Source organism: Nyctereutes procyonoides, unplaced genomic scaffold, assembly GCF_905146905.1.
Source record: "Nyctereutes procyonoides isolate TBG_1078 unplaced genomic scaffold, NYPRO_anot_genome, whole genome shotgun sequence".
Lineage (NCBI taxonomy): Eukaryota > Metazoa > Chordata > Mammalia > Carnivora > Canidae > Nyctereutes > Nyctereutes procyonoides.
In genome coordinates this window covers 47,118,510-47,141,872 of record NW_026575133.1, presented here as the reverse complement: position 1 = coordinate 47,141,872, position 23,363 = coordinate 47,118,510, and the positions used below count along the sequence as shown (strand labels likewise).

Below are 23,363 nucleotides of genomic sequence, written 5' to 3'. Positions count from 1 at the left end.
ACTTTCTGTCTGGAGGCATCAGGAGACAATATCGGAAGGAATATGTTGAGATGGGCATCTGAGGTTGCTGAAGGTTTGGAGGTGCACAGGGTCGGGAGACAATAGAGGTGATGGAGGGATGAGAAGAGGTTGGGAGGACAAGGGGGCAAGGTTTCAGTGGCACCAATTTCTGAAAGCACAGTGTGTGGAGAGCACAGATTAAGGGGATACCAGTCTACACAGCAGCCAAGAAGGGGATGGTAGGATTTGAAACTTGGGGAGCACTTGGTGCCAGATGATGAACAGACTTAAGCACAAATTCTTTAGTAGGCATCCAGGACCCTCCACCATTTGGCACTGAATTTTGTGGAAAGTATTACGTCACCAATGGCTTTGGGATCAGTGGCCTGATCAGATCTGTATTTATTCATTTGTTCACAGGGTGACAGGATATAAATAAGTTATTTTGTGGGGAAATGTGGGAAGAGGGCTATAATGCAGGATGTTTGGCTCCAGGGGAGGGAGGGGAGAAGTGAGATGCATCTGAGCTGGGAAAGGAGGAACTAGGTAGTGGAAGAAAAATCACAAGGACAAGTTGGCTGAAGAATGTGAAGGAGCAAGAAGAGGAAAGCCAAAAGGGGCTGCAAAATTTTGAGCCTGAATTATGGAGAAATTGGAATGCAGTTTTTAAGAATTGCCCATTGTGCTTCCTAAAGGTAACTGTTAATTACAGGACTAGCGTCCACTTCTAGAACATGGACTGAGTACCAACACTGGGCTAAACAGTTTGTCGGTGTTATCTCAGTGAAGCCTCCAGGGTTACCCGTTAGATGTATTGAACTATTGGAATATTCCAGTTCATCTCTTAGTAGGAGCAAATTAAACATATGGAGTTTTGTAATCTCTGAAAATGCCCTGGAGGTGGGAGAACAGGGAATGTGGAAGTTCGGGAAACAGTGGTCCAAGGGGCTTAGTTAGGTTAAAAACAGATAGTGAGTATTCATGAGGAGCCAGAAGTAGAACAATAATTTGTAATTCCCACCCCAACGCCAGACAAAAGTTCTGCCCAGAGTACTTTATAAGTTATGAACCTATTTTAAGAAAAAAAAATCTCAACCTTGAGAGTCTAGCTGAAAAATCAGGCTGTGGTTTACTGACAGAAACATATCAAAGAAAGCTAGTTATGCTGAACAAACATGTTACATATAGCTGGGAGTTTTAAAAAAGATTTTATTTATTTATTTATTAGAGACACAGAGAGAGAAGCAGAGACACAGGCAAAGAGAGAAAAGTAGGCTCCTTGTGGGGAGCCTGATGCAGGACTTGATCCCAGGACTCCAGGATCATGACCTGAGCCGAAGCCGAAGGCAGATGCTCAACCACTGAGCCACCCAGGTGCCCTAGGAATTTCATTTATGATACACCCTCAGAAAATGTCAGATAATCTGGGAAATTTAAAGAAAAAGTCAAACTCTGGAGAATAAAATATGAAAGGATTCAAGTTGGGGGAGCATCTAATTATCTGAACAAAAGTTCAGTCAGCTTGTTGACTATCTGGATTGTATGCTAATGTTAAATATATGACTATTTTTTGGCATCTGGAAACTGGAAATTTGTAGTATGTATATCTATCAATATTATCAGATTATGATATGGTTATTGATGCTCCGATAATGTAATATAAAATATAATTATTTACCTGATGCGTGTAACTCTTGGGTTGATTCCGAAGGTGTCAAGGGATCTGGATTTAATGTAAATAAACAAGAAGTTCAGACATACACATACTCAGATACACACTATATTCAGTAACTATTTATTTATTTATTTTTAATAAATTTATTTGACAGAGAGAGGGAGAGAGAGAGAGAGAACGAGAGAGCAAGCACAAGTAGGCTCTCAACTGAGCAGGGAGCCTGATGAGGGGCTGGATCCCAGGACCCTGAGATCATGACCTGAGCTGAAGGCAGACGCTTAACTGACTGAGGTGCCCAGTCAGGTGCCCCAACTATGTGTAATTTATACTGAAAAATTAAAATATCTTGTCCTAAATTCTAAGTGAGTCTCTTCGATAAAGCTCTGTTTTTGAAAAAAAATACCATAGGTTGGTCAGTCCCTTAAAAACAGAAAGCCACAAATGGAATTATTTTAATTCTTGGCCTTGTACCTGAGCACCTATTTTTTCTATCAGAAATCTGCATGCTATGAAACGTATTTCTTTATGTTCACTGTTGATAACATCAGATCTACAAAGAGACTATCAGGCCTTTTCCTGAGCTACTGACAAGCAGTAAACAACTGGAATCAAAATGATAAAACAGGTTTGCTCTTCTTGAGTATCTTAACCAGCTTGTCTAACCCAATAATAAGTTAGCACTAGTTAAAAAATGAGAAGGAATACAAAACAGAAGTTGTCCAAAGTCACATTTTTACCTATTTTTCTATAAAGGTATTTAGATGAAATGTATTTTATAAATTAGAAGGGAATAACAAATTAAATAGCTTATGTTTATTCCTTAATGGAATTACATAGCTTATATTTAAGATTAAAATGACAAAACTTTTACGGGGTGACATATCATAAGAGACCTTTATAAAAAAAGATTTTAGTTTTTTCATTCACAAGAGACACACACAGAGAGAGAGAGAGAGAGAGAGAGAGAGAGAGAGAGAGAGAGATACAGAGACATAGGCAAAGGGAGAAGCTCCGTGCAGGAGCCCGATGTGGAACTCTATCCCAAGATTCCGGGATTATGACCTGAGTCAAAGGCAGATGCTCAACCACGGAGCCACCCAGGCGTCTCCCCCTTTGATTTTTTTCTTCTGTAAGAAACTTTTAAGGACACAGAACAAACCAAGGTTTGCTGGAAGGATGTGGGTGGGGAATGGGCTAGATGGGGGATGGGCATTAAGGAGGGCACTTGTGATGAGGACTGGGTATTGTATGTAAGTGATGAATCATTAAGTTCTACCCCTGAGATCATTATTACACTATATGTTAATGACCTAGAATTTAAATAAAAACTTGAAACATGAAAAATAAATAAGTTAAAATAAAATGAAAACGTTTTTTACAGGCTTGATAATGTACCCTATTTTCCATCCCAAATATTAGTTTTGTATAATACATATAGAAGACCCTGCAATTCTTGTGAGGAGGCTTTTTACCATCTTAGTTTCTGCTTTCCATGAATATCAGAATTGTGCCCTGTGGATAATTTACTCACTGCTTTTTTTTTTTTTTTTTTTAGATTTTATTCATTTATTAGAGAGAGAGAGAGAGCACTTGTGAGAGAGGATGAGAGAGAGATCAAGAGCAGGGGCAGAGGGAGAAGCAGACTCCCTGCTAAGCAGAGAGCCTGGTGTGGGGCTCCATCCCAGGACCCTGGGATCATGACCTGAGCTAAAGGCAGACACTTATCTGACTGAGCCACTCAGGTGCCCTTACTCACTCTTACTCACTGCTTAGAAGAAAGGTATTTTTTCTTCCTTCTTCTTCCTTGTCTTCCTGCCCGCTTGCCTCCCTCACGTCCTTCTTACCTTCCTTCCTTCATATCTTGAGATGTAATTGACTATATAGCATCATATTGGCTTCACATGTACAACATCATGATTCCATATTTGTATGCATTGTGAAATAGAAGCAGTACATTTTAAGTTCTTAAGTCATTTTAGTGTTTTCTTTGCATCTTGATGTTTGATTGGCTTCTGATGGCTAGATGTGTGATGATCATCTTGGTATCTGCCTATCTATATTAGGTATATATATATATATACACATAATATTAATAAAAGTTATAAATGAAAAATTTTTCTGTAGATCATTTATGTTTTAGAAAGTATTGGAAATGTAGAGCCCCATTCTTCCCTGCTCTGGGGCTCTTTCTAACCCAGAGGTATGGTGTATTTACAGGCTCCTGCCTGCCTTCCTTTCTCCTTTTCAAGTAACAGGTGTTTTGGTTTTTTGTTTGTTTTTGTATACAACTCATTTAGTGGAATTGTATTTAAACATAATGAGACACATTGACTGATAACCTTAAGTGAATACGTACTCATAAAGTAGAACTTCTCCTCTCCATAATTTGGTGCTTTTCAAAATCAAAGGAAAGCTATATTTGGGGGCCAGTATACTAAAAGGATTGCTGTAGGTTAAAAGTCTTTGATTTATAATAACCAATTTTATAATTTTGTTGACCTTCTCTTTAATACAAGAAGAAACAGAAAAAACTGAGAAATATAGAGTCAGCCACTACTTTTGCATTTTAGCCCGATTGCCTAATGCCCATGTGACAGCTTCAGGCAAACCAAGACCAAGGCAACAGGAAAATAACAACACATAAACAAAGGTAAAAACACACGAACAAATGTGAATGTTTACTTTGCGGGAAACTATGAAAATTCTGGACATTCTTACCCGGAATGTTTGCTGATCTTATGGGGAGACACAAAGGAATAAAGTGTTCATGCTGACATACTTCTTGAAGAAAATCAAATTTATACTGGCATAAGGTCTGAAAAACAGGTGAACCAAATGACTATTATTTACACACCAAGAAGATTAATAACAAATCAGTACTTGAATCTTTTTTTTTTTTTTAAGATCTTACTTATTTATTCAAGAGAGACATCGAGAGGAGAAGCAGAGACATAGGCAGAGGGAGAAGCAGACTCGCTGCGGGAGCCCCACATGGGACTTGATCCCAGAACCCTGGGATTACACCCTGAGCCAAAGGCAGACACTCAATCACTAAGCCCCTTGAATCTAAAACCTAGAAAGAAGATGTAGTGACTTTTGTGTGACCAACCACTGGGTAATTGTAAGTTGAAGTTTCTTGTTCCCTCTAACATGGTAAAAGCAGTAGGACTTCCCTGTATTTGGAGATTGGTCAAGGCCTCCTCAGGAAATTATCCCATTTGTAGACCTATATTGAGCTTCCATAAGCTAGGATCTTACAGGGTGGTATTTTCCACTTCTTTAGCTTATATCAGCACATGTTTCTTCTGAAAGGGTTCGTGCCTCACCACAGGTACAGAGCTCTAAAAATACACTCATCTCAGGGAGCAGCTCACTGTAATCAAGCCTTCTGACCCAGGGCTAAGGAAGACAATGGCCCATGTGATCTAAGACTAGATAACTCTCTCTGTAGGCTCTTTATTCTCAGGGTAAATTATTTAATTTCACCTCTCTCCTGTCCTGGCAAACAGGCCCATTTTCTCAATAATGTTTTGATTAAGAAAGTGATAAATGGAATACAGACATGGTCTAAGATGGCTTAATACACGTGTTAAAAACAATCACGTAAGAAGGAACAATGAGCACATTCATCAATATTCTATTTTCACTGTCGTGCAGAATAAATAATCAATTTTTAAGATCCAGTTGGGTTGTGTTCATTATATTCACTAATACCAGCTAACAAAATAAAATCTATTCTATTTGTTTAGATGTGTTAGCATTATATTTTCTGGCATCTTTAGTTAATAATTTAAAATGCTCTCACTTCAAACAAGAATAGTATTTGACTTAATCCTTTGTGCATCAAAGTGAAAAGGAGTATAATTAAATTGGATGTTAATTATTTTTCATTGAGTATGTTCTTTTGGTCTCTGAAAAAAATAAATAATTTAGGCCTACTGGAATTCTACTTAAAAGGATATTCTGTAAATTTCATGCATAATTGGAGCACTAACAAAGAATATTCTTTCAAAATATATTTACAGAAGGAATTGGATTCTCAAAACCCAAATGGCATATAATCATAGAACTCCCCTAGTCAAAAGTAAATCTCCATTGCCAAAAAAAATAATGTTCAGATTCCTAAGCATGGCATGAATGGATATGAGAAGATCATTATTTATTTTTGGCTTTTCTACATGTATTATTCTTTCCCAATACCTAGATAATTACTCCTTGGGGACTTTCCTTCTTCCCAATGGGCAAAGGTCAATGGGGAGCTTTTAATTCAGGTGCCCGGTCTTCCTCCCTTAAAAGACAGGCAAGTGACCCAAAGCAGTTTGGTCATTCATTTTCTCTCTAGAATGTAAATCTTAAAAGCAGAGTGTTAAGAGAAAGAAAATGGTCCCAATGTATCTTTTAAGCAGTAGCAGACCTTGGCCACATGGTTCCTTCCACCTTTGCAATTATTCTTGTGCACTAGCTCTGACTCTTTCTCAAGCTCAGCTCTCCAGCATTTTGGTTTAGCTCAGTGGTTTTCAAACTTCAAAGTACATAAGAATCACATTAAAGCTTTATTGCAATACAAGTTTCTGGGCCTCACCTGCCATAGCCCTGAGATGACTAGTCTGGGAACCACATTCTGAGAATCCCTGCTCTCTAGACAACACTGTTCCCAGTCTATTGCCAAACACATTCTCCCTATTTGGGAAGGGGAATCAACTGCCCATTTTGCCCTAAACTTAAGAACTACAGAAAAGTGAGACTTTCAGTGCTGCAGCCAAGACAATATCAAGCAAACCTGACGAAGAATTGCAGTTGAAAACATTCACTCCTCTTACCACCCATAGGAAATAAAAGAGAAACACACATGTTAATTATATATTCCAAGCCCCCATTGAGAAAATACTTGGGACACTAACTCAGATGGACCATTTTAAAAGGCTGCCTCTCACTGGGATAGAAAATATCTTTTGATGCAGAGAATGGATAGGCTAACATGTTAGGTAGACAAATCCAAAGACCCGTTGATTTATTTATAATGCAATGGCTTGGAAAGCAATCACTCTTGCACTTGGCTCTTACCTTGAGATCACCAGAGGAGAACATGCTGATATAATTGTTAACCATCTTAAATACATAGCCCCGGTCCATAAATGTAAAACAGCGCTAAAAAAAAAATAAAATTGTAAATTCAGACATTTTACTTTAAAGGTCATTAAAGATTTTAGAAAAGGTGATTAAATATATCAAGGTAAAATGACATTTAACTAAATGTGTAATAAATGTTTAAAAAAATCTCTACAATATGTTGAAGCATTCATCCAAGTATGGTAACTAATTAAAACACTAGATAAAGTACACACACCAGAAAGTTAGACACCCCTATTTGTCAATTTTATAAAATACCACTTAGGAGTTCTGCAGCAAAATATAATAGCCCTTTTTTTTCTATATAGATTTTAGGTTTTATTTAACTCTTTATCTTTTTAAATCAATTAGTTACATTTTATTACTGTTTTTTAAGTAATTCGACTCCCAGAGGTAGGCCAGGAAAGCCTTTTTAAATCTCTGGCTTCCTTCAACAGAATGATTTTCTTTCCAGGCAAGGCAGCTTGAATTTGAGGAGTGAAGGCAACAGACCCTGAGATTTCTATCTCTTACTTTGTTGTCAAACTCTCTTAGTTGTAATATAGAGAGTCTGAAAGAGCAGGCCGGTTTGGAGGAGACAGGTGAACATTCCAAGTTGGCCCAGCATGCTCTCTCCAAAAGACCAATGGCCATGCAAACAGTGGCCAAATGAGCTTGCAAGGGGGAAAATGTGAAGTAGGAGGCAGAAATCATATTTACTGACACCATATCTTGGGGAGGCACTACTTCAGGTTGCCATATGGATGTCATGACTGCGTGCATGAGTTTGATTCCATCATCCACACTTATGTGAGAATGCACACTATATGGGAAAATCCTTCAGCTGCTGCACCATTTATATGGAAGGGCTTCTTTCTTATCTAAAGAGTCCAGGATGGTCCATTGTGATAGCTGTGCATTTTTTCTCAATTTCACAAACAAATCTCTTTTCTCAGTAAGGACTGGACATAAAATCTTTGACATAGGTAGTATGTATACCAAGTAGAAGGTCTCCTGTTGGAATACATCTGTATATAAAGAAGAACTCTTTTCTCTGATAATGTTCTTCCAATTGTTAGGGAGGTCATTTCTATTTTTGTTTCCTTTTCCTTTCCCCTTTTATTTGGTTTCTTTCTTTTTTGGATTTTATTTATTTATTCATGAGAGACAGAGAGAGGGGGAGAGGCATAGGTAGGGGAGAAGCAGGCTCCCTGCGGGGAGCCTGATGTGGGATTAGATCCCAGGACCCTGGGATCATGCCCTGAACTGAAGGCAGACACTCAACCACTAAGCTACCCAGGTGCCCTTTTCTTTGGTTTCTTATGAGTGATTTTTATGTACCTACTCATTCATTACTTTCATTACTATGTTAGTATGCTGCCTCATTTATATTTTCATTTTTAATATGAATTTAAGTTCTTTTGGTAACTTTTCATTCACTAAAAAGTAAGTGGCTCCTGTATCCTCCTATCTGCCAGGAGAACCGTGGGGAGAGGTAGACACCAGAGCATAGTCATAGGCTCAGAAGATGTAAAGTGATGTGGGAGGAGGGAAGGAAAAGGGGCTTTTGCAACTTCTGCACAATGTAGGGTCCTAGTGGGTATGTCAAATCCTTGCAGGTTCTCCAGCTGCAGAAGGAAGTCCCCAACCTCTGAATATCCTCAGTGTGGAGCTTTTTCCAGAGAAGACTCCCTGCTGTTTTCTTTCTGTTGGAAAGAGGTTTGGGTCTGACCTTACAGGGAGAGGAGGACCATCCAATATAACTATAGGCTCTAGAAACATCTTAATAAAAAAAGTAGGTGGAAAAAAATCCTGAGGATGTCCGTGGTGAAGACACCGGGGCTCTTTGACTCAACGGAGCAGGGGTTGGTGAGTTCTGTCACTGAACCAGAGTAGTGGCAGTTGTCACTTCCCAGGGGCTACGGTGGTTATTCTGCAGAGCAGACCTGAAAGCTTTTGAAGGGGGTTGAACTCTAGCATTAGTGAATAGGGAAGATGGGGAGAAAGCTGCCTGCCCTGGGGATATAGGAAAACCCATGTGGGGTTTCTGAAGATTGAAGAGAGTTCTTCTGTAGGGTAAGTTGTCATGCTTGTTCCAAGGGGCAGTGAGGGAAAAAAGGGTCATTCCTAGGATACAAGATCAGCAGAATCCATCTTCTGCCTACAGAGAGCCCTCCTGCGGGTCAAGCTTCATCAAGTGTCTCTCTTGTCATGAGTCTCCTGTGTGTGGTCCATCCCAGCATCTGCTAAACCCTAAGTATAGAGGCTCTTCAGCCCTTTGCTGATGACGTCTGTAGGGGCCTCTCTACTTTTTATAAAAAAATAATTTATACTAATGGAAAATAACTTCTAGGGGGCTTTGGCAAACCACTGCGCATCACCCAAAACTAGCTGTCTATTTTTTTTAAAGACTTGTTTGAGAGAAAGAGAGAGAGACAGAGAGAGGAGAGGGATAGAGGGAGAGGGTGAGAGAAATTCAAGCAGATTCCCCACTGAACAGGGAGCCTGATGTTGAGGGGTTGATCTCACGACCTAGGAGATCATGGCCTGAGCCGAAATCATGAGTCTGATGCTTAACAGACTAAGCTACTGAGAAGCTCCAACGGCCTATTTTTGTAAGTAAGTTTTATTGGAACTAGCCACACTCAGTCATTTACATACTGTCTACCGTGACTGGTTTATGGCTGTATTGAGCTATAATAGCAAAGTTGGGTAGTTGTGCCAGAGACTGTATGCCCTGCAAAGCTAAAGATGTTTAGTACTTGGCCCTTTACAAAAAAAAGTTAGCAGATTCCCAATCTGGAGGATAACTTATACTCTACCAAAATTTTCTCAGTTTGGTTTAATAAATTAAAAACCACATGTTCTAAATTATGTGCAAAAATATTTTGTTGTAATTAAACAATATTTATTTTATTTAACCAATTGTGAGGACAATGGTAATTTTAGTCTTAATTCGTTCAATGAAGTGTATGAGATCCCCAAGTGCAAACAAACCAAATGAGTATCTTTGCTCTTTCTTTATATGTTTTACAAAACCACTGGTCCTACTGTTTCCTTTTTCATCTTGGATGCCTTCCTTTGCCCTGCGCTAGACATTAGCTTAGGTACAACCCATAGCAACTTTTGCATGGATGAGCTCTACAGAAAACATTAAAAAAATCACAGAATATTCAAGTCAAATACAGTAAACACGAAGACCTTCCCCTTTTCAGAGATTCACTTATCCACCTTCTTGTGATGTTTATAGAAAAATATCACAGATGTTTCTTTAAACATATTTTGCTACAAACTAAGGCTGTCGTCTATTTTTTAAAAACATATTTTATTTATTTATTCATGAGAGACACAGAAAGAGAGAGGCAGAGACATAGGCAGAGGGAGAAGCAGGCTCCATGTAGGGAGCCCGATGTGGGACTCGATCCCGGAACTCCAGGATCACGCCCTGAGCCGAAGGCAGATGCTCAACCCCTGAGCCCCCCAGGTGTCCCTAAGGCTGTCTTCTAAATTCGATAATTTCCAAATGCTGTCCAAAGTTAACTGAAATAAAGGGATTAGTCAGGTACATGGGTCAAAAGTTATGTCTGTCTGAGCAGGAAAATACAAATCACAATGAACTTTCCTTTGCTCTCTCCTTGGTGTTGTGCTTGCATAAGAAGAGTACCTAGATGGGTTCACTCAGAGAACTGGAGTTGTGACCCAGATTGGCAGTAAAAAGAAAAACGACAAAAGTCACATAGCTTTCATGGATCCATTTGTATCCTATCTACTGTCAGGAGAGAACAGCCAGAGAAATGTACAAAGTTTTGGCTTATTTGCTGCAAAAATATTAATTTCCCACAATGTGACATAAAGGAGGGCACGAAATTCTTACCTGGGGGCATTTTTAAATGCCCACATCAGAGACACTGCTCTCTCCATTCTTAGGAAATAACCTTGGCACAACTGTGGCATGAAAATTATATTTCATTTGTGAAATTCCAAAGCCAGATCATTCATAGTATTTGATCACTAATGTTGAATTTAATAATCAAAAGAGGCAAAAGTCATTTAAAACCAGAATTGAGCAAATAACCCTTATCAGATTCCTGGGAATATATTTATAATGCTAATAGCAGGAGTGGGAAATGTCGAGCCACTGAAAGCTCCAACTTCGTCAATTCACAGGCATTGTGCCAAATGACTACATTCAAATTTACATTTAAAAAATCACCCTCTCTCCTTTTTCCTTTTCCTCTTCTGGTTCCAAAGACTCCTCTAATAATCTTTACAAAAGTTTTACAAAAGTTTTCTGTGTCAAATAAATGCCATTAAAACTAAAATTTGAAAGCCATGCTTGGCAGAGGATCAAAGGGGATGGGAGGGAAAACAGAGTGGAAAGAAATCAGAGAGGGAGACAAAACATGACAGACTCTTAACTAGGGGAAAAACTGAAGGTCATTGGAGGGGAGGTGGTTAGGGGGATGGGGTAACAGGGTGACAGGCAGTAAGGACAGCAGATGATGTGGTGAGCACTGGGTGTTACCTGCAACTGATGAATCACTAAGCTCTACATCTGAAACTAATGACTTAGTATGGGTTGGCTAATTGAATTTAAATTAAAAAAAAAAAAAGAAAAGAAAAAGAAAGCCATGCTTGTAGGATAGACTTCTAAAATGTACAACATAGGGAACTGCTTCCACTCACAAACCACATAAGTATTGTTTTCGATTTGCAGTCCACCTAATCCATAAAATCTTATAGAATTTTAAGACTATAGACTATATTTATTTATCTATTATCAGGCCATGCATTTTACCCACAGATTTCACAAAATCACTGGTACACCGTTAGCCTTCTACTCCATCCTATTCTTTTCAGTCTTGGACAGTTTTTACTTGCCCCCAAGTGAGACATTAGTTTATATACCACAAGAAGCAAGTTTTGTATAAATGAGCTCTGAGGAAGACATACATTTATTCCAACAAGTAGAGGGCATTTAAGCCAAGGAGGGTGGCTAAAAGGTCTTTTCTCCTTTTAAAAGACTTGCATATTCGTCATTCTTTACAATTTAAGGAAGAATATTGCAGATGTTTCTTTTTTTTCTTTTTTTGCAGATGTTTCTTAAACATAATTTGCTTACATATTGGACAGCTTATCATTTTCTTCTAAATCTCCTCATATATAAAAGCACTTCATAGAAACTACTAGCATAGTACTAAACTTTATTTGTTAAAATGTGGTAGAAAACTAGAGTAATTTTTTTCTCCTTTACCCTCTTTATCACTAATCCTGACCATCCCTTTTCTTTCTGAAAGCAAGAAAAAAGCAAAAAAAGCAAAAAACAAAAAACAAAAAAACAAAAAAAGAGAAGCAAAATATTGAAGAAAAACAGTGAATTTAGGAGGAGATCAAATATAATGTATAATTTGAAGTGATGTTTAATGTATTAAAGACAGATCTGACTAGATTAAAACTCACCAAAGATAATTTGGAGTAATTTTACATCTACCTCTATGGCTTTAGCTTTCTTTATATTGTTAGTATTTACTTATAAATTCTCACACTTATCCAGTATGTTCTAGTGTCTACCATAAAGATATAGGAAAAGTGGCTACATTAAGATATTATAATAGTTAATAGTTGGGCAAAAGAAGGAATAAAAGAAAAATATTATCTTTCTAGTTGGATGTATTTTTTTAAAAGATTTTATTTATTTAAGAGAGAGAGTAGGAGCAGTGGGGAGGGAGAAGCTGACACCCTGTGAAGCAGGGAGCCTGCCACAAGGCACAACTCTAGGATCCTGGGATCATGACCTGAAGTCAGATGCTTAACTGACTGAGTCACCCAGGTGCCCCTTTCTAGTTGGATGTATTATCTGTTAAATGATATACCATCATTCTACATTAGCTTTGTTGTTGTTTTGACTAAGCATTATTTTCTTCTCAATTCCACCTGTAATCCAAAGAAACATAACTATAATACTATACACATGTCTATCTATCTATCTATCTATCTATCTATCTATCTATCTATCATGTATCTATCTAGTTTAGTAAGCAGTTTCTCAACACTTTAATTGATCATTTAATAAGGTGATTAGTGTATAATATTTTCTTTTTGTGTGTGTGTGTGTGTATAATATTTTCATCATGTAAAAAAGAACCTGAAGGTAACACAACAAAAATGCCAAGTTATCAAAAGTTCCCAAAGTGGCTATTTGATATCATTGTTCCAGAATGATATGCCCTCTTCAAGGGCAGAAATGCTCAAGATAATACTGCCAGGGTGCAGCTTTTCCTTTAAAATTTTCTTTTTAAGAATATGTAGAAATACTATGATTTGACAATGCTCAAATGGATACTTTTATTGAAGCTTGGTTTTTGTTCTATGTGACTCAAAGTTGGAAAAACTATTAAAAAGTAAGAGGCATAGATAATAGTAATCACCTAATAGTGCTAGTTTTGACTTGATCATAAATGGAGATGTGAACTGATTGACATTTAGAGTATCTCGCATCCAAGATCATGAAGGCTTGAAAGGAACTGCAAGCTTGTTGAACCATACCTTAAGAAATTTGGCAACGCTGTGATTTGCCCTTCTTGTTTCTTCAAGTGAATCTTTATATTTCCAAATCACGTGATCACATAGGACCATGACGAGATTGTCCAATTCATTCTGGTAAGATTCCGGAAATCTCTGAGCTCGAGAAAGCTAAGGAAAGAATGGATCATTTCTTTATAATGTGGCATGTGAAATCCTAAGCCTGGAAAAGAATAAACTGAAAGACTTACTTCGTATAGCATCCAACAGAAAGAGTCCTTCTGAAAATTTGAAAGCCATAATAAAATAGAAACTCTTTTAATTTCAAGATCATGATTTCCATCATTTTCATTTAATGTTTCCATCTCTTTTGGCCAATGATTTTTTCACTTTTTCATTAAAAAGTAAAACACATATTAATTGCAAACTATTCAAATGGTGTAGAGATGTAACATGTTCTATGATCTCTCTCATCTTAATTCCCCTTCCTTGTCTCTTAGAAAATAATTACAATGAATATTATTCTAGATTTACATTGACACATAGTTCCCTAATTGAAAATCAATTATTTTGATTTTTTAGGACTAGGCATTCCCCAACTATAAGAGTTCAATGAATGAGTAAATGTGTGAGTACAGGTGGTGGTTTGAAATGTTCTTTAGTAAGTTCCAAATTGTCTTTCCTGAAAAATTTATTTCAGCTTTATTGAAGTATAATTGGCATATAAAACTATAAGATATTTAAAGTGCACATTGTGGTGTTTTGATACAAAGACATTGAGAAAGATTCCTTCCATCTAGTTAATGAACATATCCATCATCTCACATTTTTATTTTTTTGTGTGAGAACATTTAAGTTTTACTTTGTTAGCAAATTTCAATAATACAACACACTGTTATTAGCTGTAATCGCTGTGTTTTACAGAAGATCCTCAGCCTTTATTCATCTTGTGGTTGCAAGTTGGTACAAGCTGGTCCTAACCTCACAGTCCCAGCATATGCCACAGCAGGTGACAGTGGGACCTCACAGTCAAGAGACTTGCCACCCCATATATCCATTGACCTAAATAAACTCTATGAGTCCCTAAAGATGCCCCTAAGGTCAAGGATTCTTCTTATCCTGTTGGACCTCCTGCACAGAAGGGGAAATTTTCAGGCAGCTAAGTTTTTCCATCTCTCTGTAGTTAGTGAATTTACAAAAGCCTTCGCACGAGATAGGCAAGATTGATTCATCTTTACAAGTTGGCTTTAAAATTAGCCTCACATTTTCACTATAGATAGAAACACAAAATTTAGAGATAGCCTAAACTATGTATTTCCAAAATTCTCTGTGCCCAGCCTTCTATGCTGCAAGTATAAAAATCATGGAAAATGAAGTTATAGGAATCACTTAGAACAAACAGTGGTTCAACTGTGGGATGCTGCTGTGGGCTAGCACTGGTTTTTGCTCTTTCTCTTTCTTTCTTTCTTTCTTTCTTTCTTTCTTTCTTTCTTTCTTTCTTTCTTCTTCTTTTTCTTTCTTTCTTTCTTTCTTTCTTCTTTCTTTCTTTTTCTTTCTTTCTTCTTTTTCTTTCATTAAGTCTAGGCCCTCAGGTGCTTATGTGCATTGAATTTTTTCTAAGTCAATATACCAGGACACTGCTATATAGATATTTTTGGATATTATAGCTACCCTCCATGTATAGTTAACACTTGGTGTGGAAATTAAATTAAACTGACAACAAATAAACTTAAGTGATTTAATCACACACATCATTTTTAATTCTGCTCCATGTATCTTGGGAAATAACTGTAAACAATTCACCTACATGAAAGCAACATTCACTTTTTAAATAATCAAGGCACATTTGTAGATTCTCTCTTTTCTCTTTGTTAATCCTCTGGGATCCATTAAACAGACCAGCACCAGCATTTCCTTCACACAGAGACACGTGTTAACACCTTGGGCTTTGATATTTCCTCTGTTTCTCCTTTTGTCTTTCCAAACTCCCCTTGTGGCCTACTCCCACTTTCAACCCAAAGATGCTCTGACTGGTAAATACACGAGTAGTATTTTTAACTGTTCTCCAGAAGTATATCCCAAAGGCTCAAGGTGGGAGAATTTCTATTCCAGGGGCTGTGGATTTCTGTGTCAGGACAGAGGAAGAAAGGGGGCAAGGGGATAGCATAGTCTGATCCCAAGCAAAAGAGCCAGAGCATGTTAGGAGAATCGGAGCTATCGTATGACATACAGGCACAGAATGCATTGGCTGAGGTCCAGGCATTTGGCAATTTTTTTAGGAACAAGTGGCTGGTGGGAAACAAAAGGTTAGCCAGTACAATGAACCTTGTGCTACTAGAGATCAGTGCAGAGAAGGCACTTAGGAGTTCCTAGCAAACAGGAACTCTCCTTGGTCAAAGGAGCAGGGGTGATGTGGAGGTGCTATCTGCCTCTCAGGGGACTTAACCAGACATCTTTCTTGAGGTCCTCAAATCTCCCACACTCTATGATGACAAAAACAGCTGAAAAGAAAATGCAAACAACTTGAGAGGTGTTTATTCTTTTTTAATTTTTTTTGAGAGGTGTTTATTGTGAATGCTTTTGAGTCAAGTGATGGTATCAGGTCTTTTGTACTGTGATGCATGGAGATGGTCAGAAAATTGGAGGGTGGCCCCCTGGAAGTAAACTGGAGTGGGGTTGTCCCTGAAGAGGACAGTGAGAAATAAACTGGAATCAGTGAGGACAAATGGTTAGACATAAGGACATCATACATGATGAGTTCCTATATTCTGAACTGTTTATAAGGGCATCTGTGATCTATTTAAGCAGATATGTGCTGGTGGGAATGAAAGGATTTTAGTCCAATCTGTTTTTTTTTTTTTTTTTTTTTTTACAGATGAGAAAACAGGTTCTGAGATGTTAAGTGTCTTTTTTTTATCATCTAACAGGTTAGTGGAAGGGCAAGGATTAAAATGATGAAGTTTCCTAATTCCAACATAGCTTAAAAACAGAGAGATATGAATCATTTTTATCTTCACATTAGATTTTCTCTTCCTTCCAGACAGGAGGATCTTATCTCTGGAAGAGGGAGAGCAGACACAGCTGAAAAGCAAATATAAGATCTAAGAGTTAAGTTAGGGAGCTCTGGAGATGATTAAATATCCTGCCAAGGCAGATCTGCTATGCTTAGGTCAAGCCATGGCTGGAGAGACCTGTGGTGTGGAAGCATGGATGGGAACATCTGGGTGGATGACCTGAGGATGGTGACTCTGCATACTTCCCTACTCTTCCCTACTAAGAGATGACATTTCTCTTAGATGGGATGCTCTGCAAAAACGTTTCCCAGCAAGGCAGCAGACAAATCCTTCAGGAGATATCCCTCCTCCTCCCTTGGAGCTCAGGCTAATAACCAGGGTTAAGGTCCAGCTTAACCCAGCTGTGAACCTGCTGGGCCTAATAAGATAAAACAGAAAGTGTACCCGAAGGAGCTGTAAGCAGGAGTTATGCAAGTTCTTTTGAGATTGGATGATAAATGTGTTTGATCAAGAAGGCCAGAAAGAAGAGTGAATCAGTTAAGACTCACTGACATGGGGGCACTTTATCAGGATTTGGGATGAAAGAATCCCACTCATTGTTAGGATGGCTCTTAGAGCACTACAGATGGCACATTCTGAGCAAAGTGAAAGTGAGAATGCTTGAGGGCCCTGGCAGATGACAGAAAAAAAGAATAAAGAGGCAGAGGAAAGTGGAAATGCATAGACTGAGACCAGAAGAACCCCTGGAGGATCAAGTTTTACAGCAAGGTCCGGAAAACACACTATCCACCCCAAAGTCATCAAGAGGTGCTGGACCGACATCTCTAAGAAGTTTAGTGGTCTCTCAATGGCAGATGAGACAGGCAGTCACAGTGCTGGCTCACTAATGGCCATGGAGATGATGTTCACCAAAATAACAGAGGCCATGGGATTGTACTTATCCTCCAAGAGCCAGAAGGCTGTGATTATCGTTAACAGATGGCGAGGCTGGAGGGAAGCCAAGGTGGAGGACTCCCAGGGAGCTGTAGAGCTACTTAATAATATGTGGGGTCCCTATGGGAAAAACAGACAGCAACCAACAATGACGATGTTTAATCCACAAAGAAGGCAAGAATGGACTATAGAAGATGAGGACGTTTGCTCCAAAAAATATTCACGGGGCCTTTTCCTCTTCCTGGACCTGAGTCACTTTTCAGAGTTGGTACACACTGATTGAAGGAAAGACAGAGTCTCTAAAAGACAGAGCCCCCTCCACTACTTCGGTTACGTATATACATATAAAGATTTTGTCAGTCCTCCTACAAAGGGCCCTACAGCCATGTACTCAGGTGACCATACTGGGAAGAGGGGCACCATTAAACTATTAAACACAAGATCTGAGTTGATACTGACATCTGAAGGCCAAAAGGATCATCACATCCACCCTGTTAGAGTGGGAACTTACAGGGATCAATACAAGAGTCCTAATTAAAATTCTGTTAATGGTGGGTCCACTGTTGGGTGGATCTTTGAATCCAGTGGACCCACTATCAACTCAGATCTTCTGTCTGTAGGACCTGTACTGACACACAATCATTTCTCCCACTTAAAACGCAATTAACTCAAATTGCTAAGGTTTACAAAGTAAATAAAAATGAAACTAATGAGAGCATATTCATCAGCACAATTGTTGGATAATAGTGTATTACCTACAATCTTACCTGAATTTTATTTGTGTCAATCAAGTGCTGGGCCATTGATTTTAGGATAATTGCAAAGAAGAACCAGGAGTGCTATTGCAAAAAAAGAAAAGACAATAGGAAATTTATTATGTTATAGCAAAATCACGATGATTCTGTCCTTTACAACATGTAATATTATAAAATTTTTATTTTAGAATGTGTTCTTTGAAATGGAGGGCCAGATGCACACACATGACTGTCCAGCCTGCACAAGTGAGTGCTGTCCACAGACCAGTGCCTCTCCCACCACAAACTGCTCCCTCCTCCAGTCTAGGTTGTGCTCAGGCATTACAATTTCCTCTCTGAAGGATGGACTTAAGAAAGGCCCAGGAATATGCCTGTAAGCCCTTAACTTGGGAATCTCCTGGGGATCCGTACAGGTTCAGAAGAGGAGGTAGGGGCTCCCAGTGGGCGTTTCTCTTGGCTCCTCTTCCACTTCTTCCTATGGGGAGAGGTGCAGTCCGAGCAAACCAAAATATGTCCCAGGATGAAGGTCCCTGTTTCTTGGGTCGAAGGGTTATAGTTATCCCAGATACAAAAAGTCTATGTTATATACGTACAGTTTAAAGAATGTACCTCCCTGATCCTTTGCTCCTCGCATTTTCTCCACCAGAGATAACAATTTTGAATTCTGTGCTAATAATTCCCTTGCTTTATTTCATAATTTTGCTACCATTATCATACATTGAAGCAGTATTGAGTTTTGCCTACTGCTGAACTCTATATAAACGGAATCATCCCGTGTGGATCCTTCTGTAATTGGCTTTTTCATTCAGTAACTTCTGTCCTGAGGTTCATTTATGTTGACTCATGTGGTTGGGAGTCCAGTATTGTCACATCACATATATGACCACAATTTACTTCTCTGTTCTATCATGGACGGGCACTTGAATTGTAACCAATTTCAGCTGATACAAACTATGCTGCTGAGAGCTGCTGGGTACAGGGTCCTAACTCTAGAGATCTATGTGAGATGTGGGGCAGAGGAGTTTTGCATTTTAACAAGGCAGCTCTTGCTTAACAAAGGGGTTGCCTGATCTTAGAAATGGAATTCATGTTGTTGGAAATAATTAATACAAGGCACATTGTTAAAATCCCCTTTCCCCCATCTTGTCCAAAATGATATTTTTCACCATATGTCCAATGTCCCCATATTTGCCTCTTTAATGCCCCTGATATTTACCATGTGCTACCTCTTAGCACTCCAGTCTGCCTCTGCCTTTTACCTTGAGTCCACCAGGGCTAAGGAAATTAAGCTTTTCATCTCAATTCGTGTCTGATAACAGGAAACCCATTCCCCTCCTGCCCTCTAGTCTCCGTGGGCAGCACATATTCCTTTTTCTATTCCCATATCTCACTGCTTTCTAGCTCCTGATGCCCTACTGCCACACTTTCTGGAATGCATGGCCCAACATCAGCGAAGTCTCTGGAAGGCACAATTTCTCCAAAGTTCCCTTCACCTCACCTTTTAACTAAGAGTTGACTCTCTGAAGAGAAGCCTGTTTCTCTGGCATGCAATCCCCTTGAGCACCCTGACACCAGCCTCAGCTTGCTAGAGTCCATTCCCTACATAGCCATCAGGGTGCTCCATTAAACTCATGTCAGCTCATGTCACACTTTTGCTCAAAACCCTCTAATGGTTCTCAATTTTGCTGAGTGGAAGCCAAAGTCCTTGCAATGGCCTATAAGGCTTTATGCTACTTGCCTACCTCTCCTCCCTACACCCACCCTGCCTCCTCTTTTCTTTGATAACTTTGTTCCAGCCACACTGGCCTCTCTGCCATCCTTCCAGCACACTAGGCATGCTGCTGCCTTGTGATTTTATACATGTCTCCCCTCTGCCTTTACTGTTCTCCAAGCATCCACATGGCCAGCTCCTCCTCTTTGCATTTTTTTTTGCTCAAGTATTACCTTCTCCATGAGCTGTCTCCTGACCATTCTGTTTAAATTCCAAACCTCACTCTGTACCTCCAGCACTCCCAGTTCCCCTTACCAGCTCAACATTTTCTTTTCCCATACCACTTCTCACTTCCTAACACGCAATTTTATTAATTTTGTTATTATGTTTGTAGTATATTGTTTTTTACCCCCCAGTAGAATGCAAGCTCCCCAAGGACAGAGCTGGTCTTTATTCTATTCTCTGATGCCTGCCAAATGCTGAGGTTGGTCCCATGGGAGGCACTTAGAACATCTTTGTTGCATAAACAGGATAAATATACTCATAAGACTAATTTAAGCAAATTGCTTAGAATAATTTGAGTTTAGGGAACTCATGTTGATGCTTATCAATCCCAACTTCTCTTTCTAGCTACTTACTAATCAATCATCCATCTGTCAAGTCATTAGATAATTAATTTAGCTAGGGACTAAAGCCATTCTTCTATAATTTAATCCTTTGGCACGTTTCCTCTACCGTGCCTAAAAACCCAACAAACTTTATTTTTGCAACAGTTAGTACTTTTGAGTATTTCAGATTATTCTTAATAGTTACTCATTCTGTTTTGGGGCCAAAGGACTTAATTTGGGTCTTCTGTTCTTTTGACACAAATCTCCTTCGCTCGCTTAATGTTTTTATATGCTACAGTTTCAATATGATGCTTACGCTGAAACTAAAAGAAACAATCTATGGATATCAAGGAGTCCTATTGCCTTCCAGGGGAGAGAGCAAGCCACCCCTCCTGTTAACAATTGAAGGATTGTCTTTAAATTCTTTACCTTCAGGACATGCTTTACTGTTGTTGAGTCATTTGATTTCAAAAGACCAGTCACATTTTTAGCCAGCTCCTCATGTATAGTTCTCTCCTTGCATGCCCTGGTTTTGAACACGAACTGAAGAAAATCCAAAAAGTGAAAAAAGTTAAATACTTAAAAAAAAACCCAAAGTCTCAAAAATTATGTTACATGAATAACTCATATCTCAAAAATATCTGCTCATGCCAGATTTTGTCATGAAATAAATGGTGGCCCAATGACAAGAGTAGTACACGACTGTTCCTATTTAGGGTTTTGCACAAGATAGGGCTTGGCTCACCTAAGCTCTCCTTGAAACTCTTTTTGTAGAAATCAAAAGAAAGAGTCAGAGAGCGATTTAGCGGGTTCAAGGAAACATGGAGGGCTTTGACCCACCTACTTAGGACACATTTCCCCTTCTCCTTCCTTCCACTGGTAACAGGTGGCATGGTAGCATTTCTTCATCCTGAAAGGGTAGAGCACCCACTCAAATAGCCAAGTGGGGAAGCAGGTGCCTTCCAGAGGCCAGTAGGTGAGCTCCCCACACGCCCAGGTTCTATCATCTCATGCTTAGTCACAGCTATCAAAGGGTTCATGAACATTGGCCATCAGTAAGATAACAAATGCTGCTCACTTTTTTTTCTCTCAAAAGATTTGTTTTGGTGTGCATTTCTGAATGCATGTAATGGTCTTAATTTTCAGTATTCCTTCATCCATTTTAAGGATATCAGTACCAATTTATGCACATATTTTAAATATATAATGCTTATCCCTGGATTATACGGTTTCACTTATGGGTTACATTTGCCTCAAGGAAGGTATTTGTTTATAACATTCACCACTCAGACTTCACTATAATCAAGAGCGAAGGCAGACAAGAAATTCAAAGCAGAGGCACATTCACATTTGGATCTATAATAATTTCTTTGAACTTTGCAACTCATTGGTAAGTAAGTAAGACTGGAGTCTTACTTCTCCAAGTTCATCCCAGAGGAGAAAGACAAAGCTAAGAGATGTATGAAACTAGCCAAAATCAAGAGTAATAGGATTTTTTCCCCTCATGAATTATGACTCATATGAGGCTAATATCATCACTGACTACCTAGTCCCATGCACAGTTATTTAGCTAACAGCATTACAACTAGCTCTGAGATATTCCTATTTTAAAATTTTGGCTGGAACGTGTCAGTGCCATGAATTGCAGTAAACCATGGCATTTGGTTAGATAGACTTAAGATGCACATCTTTGAAAAAGAAATGGTGTATGTGTGCATTTTGGATATTGTAAATGGGGTGAGTTAGCAGCATTTAGCACCACTGAACTTGAAATGGTGTTTAGTTTGTTTCTGAATATATATAAATTCCACTGAATATATCACATCTTTCAAGGACATCAAAGCATATATTGGTACCAGCCCATCAGTATTCATCATACACCAAGGTATGGGCCTTAATATCCACCTACATGTTAAAAAATAATTTCTCCCACAGGTGATAAGAAAACTCAAACTCTTTGGTCAGGGTCAGGCTGTTAACAATGTACTGCAACAAGAGTTCAATCACAGAATCATAGAGCTAGATGTTCATCTGTCCATCCCTTCTCACTTTAGAGGAGAAAAAAATGAAGTCCAGAGAGGCTGATTGCTCAAGTTAACTATCTAATCTTGACTAGAATCTAATTTCCCACTTGCTAGTTTAATGTTCTTTCTAGAGTAAAATTCCAGTTGATAATATTTATTAGGGTGTGTCCAACTTTAGCTGTTTGAAAATATTTTTATGAAATATCTTTAGGAATTGTTATCAGTGTGACATCCCATTTTTATATGTATTTCTAGATTTCAACCACTTCAAAGCAAATTAAATAAGCAACCGCCTATATTATAAAATCAAATGGTCTCATCAGGAGATTTCAATCATCCTGGTTAAAAATAAAGACCATACCAGGATGCATTCCAATACACTCTTCCAAGAGCAACACAGAATGAGTCTGAGAACTGATTTAAGGTTCTCATAAGGAACCTCTCTGACTATCACAAAAACAGACACAACATCAGTGGGTTCTTAATGTAGTCTTCAATGATTCCATTGGAATGAGATAAATACTTGTGTTGAAACGGAGATGCCTCTGCATAATATGCACTGGGGAATTGTTTTCTTCTTTGCCCCTTTGGCAATTGAAATGAAAAATGTGGGTTAAATATTGAGAGAAATTTCTGTAGATGATTCTGTTAAATGTAAATTCACCAATACTGGATTAAAGTATTTTTACGACTGTCTTAAACAGAGAATAAACTAAACAAGCATTTGTAGGAGCAACTGGCTTTCTGCAGCTGAAGTGTAGATCTTGTTGGGTAAAATTATACCATAGGGAAATTGTTGTGAAATAACTATCTTTGGCATATGGGCTATTTTAAGGAAGGGCACATGATCATACGTGGGTATTTGGGAAGATATCTTACATTTCAGGCAGGTAGAAAATATGTACATATAAAATTGTAATGTAAAAATATCCCTCAGAGGGTTTCACCTAGAGCGAAATTTCATAGGAAGTTTTGTTTTCTTTGTTTGTTTTTTACACATTTCTACCACAAA

At 38.5% G+C, this 23,363-nt stretch overlaps 1 protein-coding gene across 4 annotated transcripts in view; it reads right to left on the bottom strand.

Moving 5' to 3' along the window:
- DOCK10 (dedicator of cytokinesis 10) overlaps window positions 1-23,363 on the bottom strand; it is a 200,373-nt gene that overhangs the window by 39,033 nt on the left and 137,977 nt on the right. For all 4 annotated transcript variants that reach the window (XM_055300086.1, XM_055300087.1, XM_055300088.1 and 1 more), the window contains exons 26-31: window positions 20,757-20,870; window positions 18,021-18,092; window positions 13,331-13,477; window positions 6,740-6,823; window positions 4,394-4,490; window positions 1,679-1,723 (exon numbers count right to left, since the gene is read on the bottom strand). In XM_055300086.1, coding sequence (XP_055156061.1) covers window positions 1,679-1,723; window positions 4,394-4,490; window positions 6,740-6,823; window positions 13,331-13,477; window positions 18,021-18,092; window positions 20,757-20,870 — 559 coding nt within the window. The remainder of the gene's footprint in view (window positions 1-1,678; window positions 1,724-4,393; window positions 4,491-6,739; window positions 6,824-13,330; window positions 13,478-18,020; window positions 18,093-20,756; window positions 20,871-23,363) is intronic.